The sequence below is a fragment of the Epinephelus moara genome, chromosome 14 (genome assembly GCF_006386435.1).
Source record: "Epinephelus moara isolate mb chromosome 14, YSFRI_EMoa_1.0, whole genome shotgun sequence".
In the NCBI taxonomy this organism is placed as follows: domain Eukaryota; kingdom Metazoa; phylum Chordata; class Actinopteri; order Perciformes; family Serranidae; genus Epinephelus; species Epinephelus moara.
In genome coordinates, this window is record NC_065519.1 from 25,813,543 (window position 1) to 25,827,882 (window position 14,340).

Genomic DNA, 14,340 nt, shown 5'->3' on the forward strand with positions numbered 1-14,340 from the left:
AAGGGAGGACTGTGTGAATGCTCTACAAAAGCCTGCGCAGGATGAAACGCTTTGGAGGACTTTTATGGCCTCTGTGAACCACTTGGCAAATGTTCTCAAACCAGAGTAAGTGGGTGTGACACAAAGCACCAACGTCAGATGCATCGCATCGCCCGATAGCTGGACAAACATCCAGTGCCCTCCAAATTTCACTGTGATTACAAGTTGATTCAAAGAGTACTGAAATGTCATGACTAGTTATACTAACAATAGCACACATGAAAGCATCGTCCTGTAATGTTCCAATAAACAGTGAATTATACCTTATTCCAGCTTCTCCAATGGGAGCATTTGCTGTGTTTTCCCTAGTTTATTTCACTGTACATCTTTGTATTATGGACTGTTAAGGCCCAGACACGCAAAACCAACATCAAAGAACTAGTGGCGGCGAAAGCAATTGTTGCATCGCCGCACACTGCCTGTGTCTCAGCCAAGGTTGGACTTGGACACACCACAAAGACTACAGCCAACTGCCAACTAGCATGTATGTTCTGTGCCTGCATGAGAGGAAATAACTTCCCATACCAGCAGGCAGTTGTAGTCTGTTTTGGTCATTCAAAAAGGGAAACCACAAGACCGATAGGACGAATTCAAGATGCTAGTAAGCCAGTTAGCTCAATGACAACACAACCTGATGATGAAAGCACAAAAGATATTAACTGTGGGCTAGCAAAAAAAAAACCCATGTGTTTATGTGCTTTACTTGCTTTTGTTTCTCTTCGTGTGCACTGCAGCTGAACTGCCAATCAGAGTGATTACATTCACCAACAGGTTCTGCCATCTCCAACTCAATTCAACATGCTGAATCAGCTGAAAAAGAGCTGACAAGGGTCGACTAGTGCCATTGGTGCGGGACACACTGCAATAACTGGGGAGAAAAACACTCACCAATGGCCTGACATTGACCAACAGCCAACCATTGGCTTGGTGTGTCAGGGCCAACATCACCTTAGGATATAGGGAATGATGGAGCATTTGGACTGTTTTGACATTTTATAGTTGGAACAAGAAATCAATTAATGAAAATTGTATTAAGAACCACCTGACAGTTTCACTGTGCATGACAAACTGATAGAAGTTAAGCATTTTAATATAGTTCCAGTTTTCACATATGGCTAAAAAAGACCTTCCCTGCATGAGGAAAAAGAGGGCGTCTGAATGAAATCTGTCAAAGTCTGTGCCCAATAAACACAGAGAAGGAGGTGAGTGGTAAATGCCAGCATGTGTGTCTCAGTACGGCATCTGCTGTTCAGTGTGCTCTTACCACCCACCATCTCCCATTCAGTAAACAATGATTACGTGTAGAACAGGTTACTAACACAACAGATTCAGTGTATAGACGCATGCTAGTACGCACACACACACACGCAGGCGTATTTTTGGACAGCTGGGAAAGCAACAACCCTGATATTCCAGTCTGGATGCAACAAGTGCAGCCAGGCCCTGTTGGAGGCCTTCAAGCTCTGCAGCCTACTTAAAGGCTGTGTAAGAAGACATTTCTGGCAATGTAAACAACAGAACCCTTCCGCTTGCAAATGGCTGGGCTATTCCTGTCGCAATCTCAACATTTCCCATCTGTACAGACGCATAAAAACGGCAGATTGTGTTTAATGTGGCCAAGCCCGAGACTCGTGTTTCTATGTTGAAAAAGTAATTAGAACAGGTTTGTACATGAAATCTTACACAAGTTCAGCGCTCTGTCTGATCTATGATCAATTCTGATCAACAATGCCTTCAATGCGGCTTTAGGTTGCCAACTTTTCGTTCTCAGGGGTTCTATTACACTAGAAAAGCGCGAAGAGTCTTTCACCTCCTACAGAAAGAACAAGCTCCCTCCTCTTCACCTCCCCCATCTTTCAACCCCTCCCTGTGCTCCCAGCGGGAGCTGTAGCCACCCTGTGACGCACACACATAAACAGGGACACACACACACACACAAACACACACACAAACACAAACCAATATCCCCACTGGGGTGGCCAGTGGGAAAGCTACTGGGTGTAGAATAGCAAAGCCACTGTAACTCTGCTGTCTTTATTTGTCAGCCTGGCCTCTGAACCTGCGGGGAACGGTCAGGAATTTGACTCATTGTTCTCCGCTGAGCAGCTCCATTGTGGGAATTCACAGCGCCCTGGCACAATGGTCCCTGGCTGGACCAGGCCGTGCTGTAATTAGAAAGAAAGAAAAAGCTCCTCTCGGCGACTGCTAAGCTATCCTCTAATGCATGACTTCACAGGGCAACAAAGCCTGTACACACACACTGGACTGGCTCTTCCAATGGGAACTGGGGATAGGAGTTACACAATGGTGCTCTACATCTCTCCATCAAGCATGTTGTGTCCTCATCTGAGAACAGTATAGAACATTACAGCTTTCTATGAGACTCTTCTCTCCTGAAAGATTCAGTTCAGGTGCGAAACGTCTTGTTTCATGATTGCTTTGAATCAGTTGTTTTTCTGATAGTGGAACAGTCGCGCATTATTATATATGTGTTTCATGATATTGGCAGTTATTTCCAAGATATTCCTGCATCAAGTGAAACTGAACAGGAGATAGCTTTGGATACTGAGAATAAATATCTCTGACAGCTCAACTGGTTGCGACCCTGTGCCACCCATGTTTTAATCTTATCATTGCTTCCTCCAGCTAACAAAGAGTGTTTCACATCATGTACCCTAATCTTAAAAACAGACTACAAAATGGCAGTGACGTGTCCCGAGTGGGCTTTCTAAGTGAGGAAAAAAGCAGCTGAGCTGTTAGTCCCTGCACAGGCAGACAAAAGCAGCTCTGTCTCTTACGGGGTGATGGACGATGACTGATGAGAGAAAAGGGGGTCAAGGTTCGCGGGCTGTCGTGGTTGAAGCACATCAGCAACTATGAGTGCCAGCCTCTGGGCTCAGTTAATCCTCATCTCTAGCAGCAAACAACCTCACATTGCTGGTAACCTTTCAGATTTCAAGTTTAGGGGGTATTGGAGGGGGTATGAACAGCTTGGTTGATATTGATTGAAGCAAGGTGAGAGGTGACGTCTGCAGGTGAAGCAGATCAGAGCATGTCACGTGACATGATACATGATGGTTCTAAACAGATCACAGGGTAGAGGAAAAACAAGACAGAGTGAGAGAGACAGATAAAACAGACTGCTGCAGGCACATTACTGTCTTTGCTAACCTGCATCACCCAAAATAGTTGTTGCTTAAGCTCAGGGCGTGGAAAAATAACTGAAAAACTGGTTGTCTGGGTCACTGAGTTTGCGACCAGAAACATAATTTACATTTCCCTGTCAGACTTCTCAGCATCAAACATGTGGGCTGTCCTCTTTTACCACTGTTCATTAAAGTTAAGTTTAACATGCAGTTCTTCCACACAGGGCCATGCCTCCTTGCAGGCTGACATTCCCTTAAAATTTAGGATTCTTCAGTAGGTTAGCAGCACATATATTAATAACACAGAGAGCTTACATCCTGATAGAGGGGAAACCTAGATAATAAATTGCAGTATTACCCAGGATAATGACCCATGTAAACATGTTCACCTGTATCAGATTGGTTTCCATTGCAATGGAAACCAATCTGATACAGGTGAAATCTTGTCATGGTAGAAAAAGCATGGGTGCAATTAATAATTTTAAAGTCCTACATTTTGCTAAATAGGCATATTTGCAGTCTGGCAGAGTTAGTTAACAAGATTGATGACACTTTCATGTCTGTCCATTAAATAAGACTGTAGCCAGAAGCCGGTTAGCTTTCCCTACCACAAAGACTTGAAAAAGGGGGATACAGCTAGCCTGGCTCTGTCAGATTGATTCAGAATTGTATTTCCTGTCTCAGCAACCAGCGAGACTCTAGGAAGTTACTTGCCTAGGTCTAGACCTTGAAATCTGCCCACACCACCAAGTTGTCTGGCATTGTACCTAAAACAGAAGTTTCTCTGTTCAAACATAAAACAATCAGATGAGCGCTGTGTGGGATTAACATTTCGCCAATCAGCGCTGCAGGCGGGACTTACGCCGTTGTCAAGCATTGACAAATGTTGCGCCGGAACTAATTAGGAAAAGAACAACAATGGCGAGCACTATAGACAAGAAAGACGTGGCTATCAGTGCTGTTCTAAATCGCCATGTCTTCACAATATCGCCCAACATTGAAAGTTTGCTCCGGTCCACTCTTAAAACTCTGACATAACAAGTATGTTGCCATGACTATGCATGAGTGTGGACTTAAAATGATGTTGCATTCAGATGGCTACATTGGTCTCTAGTTGTTAGTTAGGGAAAATCCAATCCCACTCCTCCACGGAAATTGTGGGATTGGAATGCAAAGTCAGACTTCAGATGGAAAAGGAGTGTAGTTGACTTTTCTGTCTGATATCAGGAAAAGAAGTAACTGGGTGTTGCCTAGAAATAGTCTGATACGTAACCTAAATTGTCAGTTTTGCACTTTGTATTCTGTAGTTAATAAACAAAATGAGATATGTTAATGAGATGAGTTAACTGGTGAGCTTTAGAGGTGCTGGTAGGGGGATTTTGGTAACGAAGTAAGGCTAGTTGTTTCACCGTTTCCAGTCTTTGTGCTCAGCTATGCTAGCTATTCCTTTAATAATGTCTCTGTTCCATTAAGGTGATTCATTAAGCTATGCCAATGAGCCAGCATGCACAATACCAGGGTCATGGAAGTTAACACCTGACTATAATGCAGCCCTGATTAAGAATATTCACCACACCTGCGCTTCTGCTGCTATGTCTTGCCAAAATGTCTGCAGTAAAATCTCCCAATGTATTGTCTTTGTGTTGCTGTGGCTTGTATATTTATAACTGGTGGTAAACACAGACAGATATTTAATTCATTCATGGGTACACCAGCACAGGGATATTCAAGGACAGATTTGTAAAGCTGCAATGTAAACAGTCTATCTTTCTTGAATAAGACATGAGTCAGTGTCAGTGACACTGTGTGCAGGTAAGTGAACCAACACCTAATTGTAGGACAGGGGCAGGGGTTGGAGCAATAACCTCTCAGGCCAACGTCAACACCCATCACTCTCCAGCCAGTCGGCCGCCCGGCAGGCCACGCTGCAGCTCGTTACCACTAGCATAAACACCCACTAAAGAAAGCAACAAAGACCTCAAAAAATGTCTCAAACACCCCCCTCCTTCTCCTCTCAGTCCTGGTCCTGCTTCTCCACCCACCACAATCTTTCGTCTTTCCTGGCCCCTCCAACGTTCATATTGTTGCGGTTCCGCCTGTTGACAAGTATCCCAAGATAGTCATAGTCTTTGTGTCTTGAAAGTGCACAATACAATGGAGACTGTCACTTTCGGAATTTGGGAATGGTCTAGTTTTTTTCCCGTTTTAATCACAATAGGTGTTAAATCAGAAGCAATAAGGACCCTCACTCTGTACGGCCTGAGAGTCACAACTGAAATGTTGCATAACAGAAAACACTGACTTTGCTACAACATATACATCATTCCCCTGAAACAAAACTATGATTAAAGACTGTCGTTCTTTACAAAGAGACAGAGTTGGAGGGAAAAGGGCAAAAAGTGGAGAACAAAGGCAGAGACAGAAAAAGAAAAGGAAAGTCAAAAAAAGAAAATGAACACTTTTAAGAGGCGACATCCCCCATCGAACTTAACCCTGAGTTCAAAGTCATAGCCAACGAAACACAAACAGGTCATAGGAAAAAAAGGGGAACTTTGTTTAGCGCTTTCATCCATCACATGTATGGTGTATGATCAGGGTGGCCCTACACCCTGATTACAGAGCAATTTACCAGCACCATAATAGCTGCCTATGGAAACCACAATTAAGATGAACAAGGTTTGGGGGAGGAAATGCGCCCCACTCATTTAGTTTGCCATGGGAATAGTGTGCTAGCACTAACCCTGCATGTGGGCATACTTTCTTGCAGAGCCAAACTTTGCATCCATTGTGCCATTATGTTGTATAATAATGTTTTTTTGGCTCTTATGAAACTTAAAGATTTGACAGACAGAAGCAAGCTGGTAATTAAACTAAAGAAAGCTTCATGTCGCCCCTGGTTCAAATGGTTGAGTGTAGTACTTGCGCCATTCCTAATGTGGATACGCATAAGCATCTTTGGATAAGAGCCTGCTAATTGCCATAAATCTCCCGGAGGGTAAATCCCCCCTCAAATCTTGTTAAAAAGCCTGGCTGAAAAAGTCGAAAGAAAGATCCCACTGCCAAGCCAAGCAGAGGATTTACTCGATCAAAACCGACAGCGGGTCCATCTCTGACCCTGGCACAGTGGAAGTCCGTTCCTCGGCTTGGTCTGTTTACACGCAAATCTGAGCCTGCCTGCTTCCTACCCAGACTAAACCCAGCAAGAGCACTTTGCAGTGGCAACGCAAAGGGCTGCTGGTGGTCACCCCCTCAGCCACAATGGTTGCCAACAAAGAGCTGGAGCATTGGCTGGAGATGTAAATAAAATTAAGGTTACTATAGTGACAGGGGAAGTGGGAAGAGATTGGGGGAACAGAGGTTTGAGGAAGCTGGAGGAGGCTGAATTGGAGAGAGGGAGAGGAGAATGTGACCACAATCCAAGGATTTATAGCTGGCTTGTGTCCAGGTCAGGGAAGGAGGAGACTGGGGTCAGAAAGATTGAGAGCATCATTAGCCCATCTATCCTCTAGACCAATAAAAACAGCTAACACACACATGCCTAACAAAATGACACATACACTCTATTCAAAACACAAATCAACAAAAATCAGCTTTCCCACGAAAAATTCTCAATGACTCATTTCTCTTAATACGACAGAGAGGAGTAAACATAATGAGCACTTGAATGAATTATGTAATGTAAGACATCACTAGGCAGCCCACAGGCCGTGGGCAGCTGATCCCGTTCTCCCTGCTGCAAGGGGGGCGGTTGGAGGAGGGTGAGTCATCTTAAATGAAAGGTAGTGATGAGCGACGGCGTGTTACACACAGGCCGGGACAGGGCGCCTGTGACGCAGCCATTCAGACACACATTCACACACTGCATGTTGTGCTGTGGTTACTCTACTGAGTCTCTGACTTTGGTGTTTAAAGATGTGTCCCTACATTTTGCTTTAATGCTGCAAACCAATGATGGATTCTTCCCGAACACACACACCCACACACACGCTGATCTCTCTCACCACAAAAACACACTCCGCCCATTTCCAGGTGAGGTTTGTTTGTGCTCATGCTGGCACCTGTTGTGGGTCTCCCTCACAACCATGACATGTTAAGAAAGGGACAGTCCTGTTCCCGTAACTGATGAAAGTGCTGTTGACTGGAAAGGTTGCCTCATGCGAACAGACATGAAGGGCAGGTGAGAGGCTTTTCCCAGGTGTCTGCGCCAGTGGAAACAAAAGGAAAGATCAACAGAATCTCCATGCATTGTTTCATCAGATCCAGAATTTTCTCAAAGAGGAGCCACCACTCCCTGCTTAAACAAATTCAAAACCCACATTTTGCTCTAATATCCTTTGTACAACCTACTGAACCGAGATCAAGGGAACAAATTGTTTTGTTTGAAACTTTCTAACGTTCAGCCTTCAGTCGAGATGAGCCCAGATATGACATTAAGTTCCAGCCTCGGGCAAAAACACAGATGATTTTAAGTTCTTTACGTTGAGAGATTTCACAATCCAGTTTGACAAAGCATGTCAGGGTGGATCCGTCACAGCTGACCTGAATTCTGATAGGTTACCTCGCTCCTTTGCATGTTGGGAGAGAAAACAGGAATAAACAACATATGGTATTTTTCTCAAAGAGTGATACGTTATGGGGAAGTCCAGAGGAAGATGGACAAAGAGTGAAAGAGGTGCTCTGGAAAGGCTATGAATGACTTCATTGCTATTCATTCGAAGAATTTTCTGTGGATTCCCTTGGTGACTTTTACCCATAACAAAATGAAAACAGAAGCTTGACACAGTTGTGCCCTCTTATCAGCTTTATGACCTTTCCATAATAGGGTAATATGTGCCTTTGTGTGCTGTAGAGCTACACGGAAAACCACACATAAAAATAACCACAAAGAAAGTTTGGGGCTTTCCTTTAATCATCCAGGTGTTTTTTAGTCTTGTAGTTAAAAACAACACTTTCATCTATTCAGGGTGCCATGGAGCCATGCTGACAGTGGGCCTCAGGGCTCATTAATGCACCATCAATGGTATAAAAACACAGACTAACCCATTACAGCTGCCTTTTCTATCAGCACTCTCTAATGTAACAAGTAAACAAGACAGTTGACAGACTCAGAGACACGTCACAGCACGTGAAAACACAAGCATAGGGACCTACAAACAATAACTCCTCTATTCTATCCTAATTGCATACCAACGTGATTATATAATGCAGATAGATATAAACACTGGAATGCAAGTAGATTCTCTTAAAGTTTAACCATAAGATTGGATTTCCTACAAGGAAGGCAATTTTAAAGTGTGTGAATAACTAGACAGGAATTCAGTCTCTGCTGAGGACCGGGAAAATATGGACAAGTCTGGACACGTTCTGAACAAGCTCTGATCTGGCATCCACCCAAGTGCCCGGCTAAACCCAAAAGTGGGTATCAGTTCATAAAACTACAGATCACTTCATAATCATAATGACATTACACTCCATTACAGTGTAAGCTGGTGGCTGGATGAAAGAGCTTTGTGTGTATTTGGTCAGTGAGGGGGACCATCAACTTGACGGCGTTTTAAATCCGTTAAAAGCAACTGGTGGCCCCAAATGCAACAAAGGACATGTGTGACCTGTTTTGATTGCTCATTCGCAGAGCTGCTGGTTTGGTTTGGTAGGGAAAAAACACAGCAGTTGACTGCATTCCTCCCGTGTTCTGTGGTTATTTGAGCATAACTGCATTAGCAGTGCTTTGATAGCAATACCAACACAGCCATGCACTTCCTTTTCCTTCTCTGCACGAGTTTAAATCACCATACAAGCACAGGTCTGGTATGGGAACAAATTAAATATATCTTTTAAAGAAATTAAATCACATAACTGTGAAGGTAAGCCTTTAGGCACAATCATGACACGCAACGAACCAGTGAGCGTGGGCAGGCGCACGCACTTGACATCTCTGCACGAGAGCTCAGTCAGCATGTCACCCGTATTTGCACTTGCACCCGCTGTGCCACCTCAGGTTGGAGCTTTTATTCCCATGGCTTAAGCATGGCACTTCACCGGCCAATGCTCTTAGGGAAGAGCAGGGCCAAATAGCTTGCAGGTCCTGCTAAGCTGAGATCATCTGGGAGATTTGCAATGCACATTTTAGATTTGAATGAAAAGCAAACTGGTCTAACCCAGCCTGGCAGACATACAAGGTGACACTTGGTCTCCTCTCCTGGCACTGGGAGAAGGACCGTTGGATTTACATGCAAATGCAAACTGATTCTGGCTTCCTGATAAAAATCAACACCTCTATTAAAGTGCTGCACACATGAGGGATCATTACTGGGTGCTGACTTGAAGCACTATAAGAAGAAGACTTTTGCTTTGTCTTTGTGTGCTCATCGCTAGATTAGAACAGTGACATTAACAATTAATGATTTCTCTAGAAGTCCCCATATGTTTGAGCTCCTGAGGCTATATAGCTGGGACAACAGGCCGTGTGAGAAGCAGGCCGCGGAGGAGCCGGCGGTAATGAAACCACAGCAATCCCTTTCAGCCACCTCTCCCCAGGGGGAATCCTCTTACAGCACTTCCCCTGAACTCTAAAGGCCATTCTCTATGGAAAGGTAACATGGTTATCTGCCCATCAATGGAGCACAATGGGTCGATTTTAGAAGCTGAATGGCTGGATGACTGGAAACTGGTAAAAGACAAAGACGGGAGATTTAACTAAGCGATGTCAAAGGAAGATTGACTTTCAATTGAATATTTCAATTTGCTACTCCCCCATAACGTGAGGCCACCAGAAAGGGCATGCAGACTTCCGCTGTTCTTAAAGCCTATGTTTAGATTAATTTAACACCTGTCCTCCTTGATGCATATACACGCAGCCTACAGTGAAAGGGTTGCTAAAACGGATTAATGATGCCTGTGGAGGCTATCCAAACATAGAACTCCACTTGTCCGATAGCGCCAGCACTAAAACAGAGGCAGAGGATGCCTTAATAAGGGTGAGGCGTCTGCACAATGTCTGTTCACACTCCAGTTTAGGAAGTCTGTCTTTTAGCCAGATAAGGATCACAGGCCATTATTGCCCACACCTCTCTATCATCTCTACAGATAAGGCTGATGAGGGTACCCATCAGTGGAATCATTTAGCATGTGCGGACTCAGACACAATGCTGTTATTTTTCCAAACACACACTTGGTCAAAGACAAAAGCACATTCAGCACATGTTTGCCACCTCTCTGACAAGCTAATTGCCTCCTTGACACTTGGGTGCTATCTGAGAGGCAGCCACACACACCTTCGCTACTACTCTCATGTTTCCATCCACATGACATCAGACAAACGTGTGTATGACGTGGGGAGGAGCACGTGCTCAACCTACATCTGACCATTCATATCCGACTTATGGTTACGGGTCACGTTCACACACATCTGCGAATGTAGCTTCATACAGATTACTGATAAGCTACTAGAGCCAGGCCGTGTATAGATGTGTGCCAGACGGGGCTGTTAGGTCTGAAAGGGGTGTGAGACAGATGTGGGCCACTAGATCAGCAGCTTTTATGATGACACCTTGCTTAAAATAAACCTATCACTAAAACTGACATGCCTAATCCATGTCTACATACAAGGCTTTGAAATCTGATGAGCCAGTATTTAAGTATAGAGAATGCTGGAAGATATCCAGTGTGTACTGTATTGAACTGTATAGTCTGAACTTGTTTAAGAACGGAAGAAGGGCCACTTAGTGAGCCAGTAGTTGTGCAGGTTTGCATGTTTGGGATGCCTTGTTAAAACTTGGCAGTCTTACTACCAGTAACTACACAGTGGACGAGTGGGGAGGAAAAAACTCTTAAGTGTGTTTAGTAAATGAGAAACTATTCGGCTGAGCTGGGGCTAAACATTCCCGCAACGGTGCCAGGCGTTCTCAGCTGAAGAATGTGGATTCAAGACTATATTTGGAAAATGACTAGCATCATATGACTTCAAATTTTGACCAAGTGTACATGTGTATGTGGGTCACTGTATAAATATGACTGAATGAACTCTAACCATAATTTAATTCTCAGTGTCACGCAAACACAAAATGTGATTAACATACTAGTTTTAAAAACACACTGCTGTGACATCAACACTGTCATTAAAAGAGAGCATATTTCCCCCAGGGTAAGCAGTCCCACACATGACATATGGAATACCTATCACACGACACCACACGTCCAGCTGGAAGATCAGAGCTTGTGGTGAAGGAAATGTGCTGCGGGGCATCTCCAGTCCCCAAACAGAAAACAACAGTGTTTAAAATGAAAGAACCTAACGTCCTTTCACTGGCAATAAACATCCACTAACCACTGCTTGATCTCCTTGAACAATGCAAGTGATTAACAACAGCTTCAACACACAAAACAGTCCCTGTCCCACCGAGGAAAACAACCTGAGGCAGAGCAGAGCAAATGTCTTCATGCAGCAGAGTCTCTGAGTTTAATTTGACTTCTTTCACACAGGCATGACAAGTCTGGAAACACCCGTGTTTGCGATTGGTGTTAGCAGGTCAACAGGAGGCCATGACCCTGCTCTCATCTTGGGTTTTACGAAGGTGTGATGCTGCTTGCCTTAGGTATAAAGGGCTTAAACAAGTTGTGCAGTCAAACAACATTACATGCTATGTTGTGGCTGTGTATTGTGCTGCGGTCAGTGAGGACAAGACAAGCTCTTTTCGTTTCCATGAACACTGTTGGCAACTTCTGGCCCTCTCTTAGCCACATACTTTACTGTGCTTGGACACTAAGATGTTGAACACAGAGAGGAGAGCTAGATGGTACTTAAACTTTTCAGATGTCTATCAAACTTTAGGACAAATTACCTTTTGTAAATTCTATGTTAAATCTTCTGTTAATCTTAAAAACATTGATTGAGGCTTGTCAGACCAATCAGTAGGGCTGCAACTAATGATTACTGTCATTGGTGATCACTTTCTCAAGTAACTGATCAGTTGTTTGTCCTATAAAATGTCAGAAAATGGTGACAAAACGCTGATCAGTGCCCAAGATGACATCCTCAAATGTCTTGTTTTGTCAGCCACCCAAAGAAAAGAAACCAGAAAAAAAGCTGAAGAACATTTTGACTTTTTTTCTTTCAAAATTATCACTCATACAGATTAATCAATTATTACATTAGCTGGCCATTATTTAATAGATGACAGCTGATTGATTAATCCATTAATCCAATCGTTGAAGCTCTACCAATCAGTGATCTGTGGAGCGGTTTAAACGATGACAACAAGCAGCGCTGTATTTAAGATTTTAGTTAAGAGCTTTATTTGTTTTGTGGCTCCCACTGCTTAAGGGTAGATCCAATTTCTTGCAGAGTAATTGTAGTCTACACCCACTGACAACGCCTCTAACCAAAGCAAATGGCTATTTAGCCTTGCAAGACCACAATGAGAAAAGTTAAATTTCAGGGATGACTTTGCACGGCTGCATCATCTGCGTCGTTCTATCTCAAGTGGACAAACAACACTACAGTGACCACTTTTGATAAAGTTTACAGCTTTGTTTAACAATGAGAGACTAATCTAATATTAACCCATCACTTGGTAAAATAAAAATCGGCCCTAGCTGTGATCAACACCCCATGTTCGTGATTGTGAATGGTCTGTTGTCATTTCACTTAGTTCACATCTACCATGTTGCAAATCCACTGGTTAAGACCCACAGACACAACTGCTGAGTCAGATTTGCAGGAGACTGACAGCAATGGAGCCTGACTGACAGCAATGGGGCCTGTGTAGACAACTAATCTTCCATCCATGCGTGCCGGGCCGGGCTCTTTTCACTGGACACACTGACAGTAACCCCTCCACAATCCCCTTTAGCTCCCAACTATAGATGAGCACTACAACACCGCCATAGCCCCAAATAATAATAAAAGAGCCTGAGACATTTATTATGAGATTAACAGGGAAATCACCTATAATTTGCTTTGGGTAGTGTCCAAAAACAGTGAGAGTAAAGCAAAGACAAGCAGCTGGACATACAAACACACACACTTCACTATGAATGTGTCTGGAACAATAGCACTCTGACTATTTCCGTCCATACTTCACATACCATTTGGTGTCCCTCACCAGACATACCAATGCCGTGATTGAACCCAGCATCAAAGCATGCTGATGTCATTATCATAGCAAGTATTCCCCTCAGCGCCTGGAACAGGTATGTTATTTTTATGGTGTGTCAGAGGCTAAAAAGCACTAAAACAGAGGTCTGGTAGCAAAGTGACAAGCAGTTTTAATCATGTTGACTTCCTCAGAGGGAGCATGTTTATGACACCAGGGCAGTGATTTGAAACATGACATCATCATTAAATACTTACACATCAGTATTACACAATTAATAAAAACAGGTACAATTAAGTGAGGGACTGTGTTTGGTGTCACTGCTCATTAAACTGGTTTCAGATGAGAGACCTTGAGGCTCAGGTCTTACGTTTTACTGACAACAGGATTTCTGTCATATAAGGTTATAGAAACATTTAGAAACCAGTGTTTTTGTGACTGACTCAAACATTTATTTACCTACAATGTTGCTGAAGTCAGCCTGTGACTGTCACTCGGAGCAGTAAGGTGACACAACACAGTTCAGGCATTTCAGCAGCATTTTATCAGCGGAATTAAAAGATTATATCTAACATAAGTGAAATAGCTCAACTTGCTGACATGTAAGTGAGAGTAAAACAAATTGCAGTCCCATTGTTGGGAGCTTCGGTGGAGGTATGTTGTCACACAGGAGCAGTTTCTACGAAACTAGCTCCAGATAACCGAGGACTGACTCAGAGTTGAGACACAGCAGCTTTTAAACAGCAGTAATGTTGGAAATATGGTATTATTTCTGTCAAAAATATATGTTTAATTTGACGTCACACACGAAGTACCCCTGACTCACCTTTCATCCAGTCGACAACTTGCTTCGGCGTCCACTTCGTTATCGGCTCCATGGCTCCTTGAACACAATTTACAGTGACAAAAATGTGCCAAAGTTTGGCGACGAGGTTCAACAATGTAAGTTAAAAAAAAAAGTGCTGTCACATTCTCCGCAACAGGTAGGTGCTGTTCGTCTGTTTGTGTTCACCCACTAAACAACTCTGTACACGCGTGAGCGGAGGCTGGACTGAAATCCC

General features: G+C 43.5%; 1 protein-coding gene across 1 annotated transcript in view; it reads right to left on the bottom strand.

Annotated features, from left to right (window-relative positions):
• The window catches only part of LOC126400848 (connector enhancer of kinase suppressor of ras 3-like), a 36,755-nt gene extending 22,415 nt beyond the window's left edge, over nt 1-14,340 (bottom strand). The window contains exon 1 of the mRNA XM_050061828.1: nt 14,106-14,340. Within this exon, the coding sequence (XP_049917785.1) occupies nt 14,106-14,157 (52 nt within the window). The 5' untranslated portion in view covers nt 14,158-14,340. The remainder of the gene's footprint in view (nt 1-14,105) is intronic.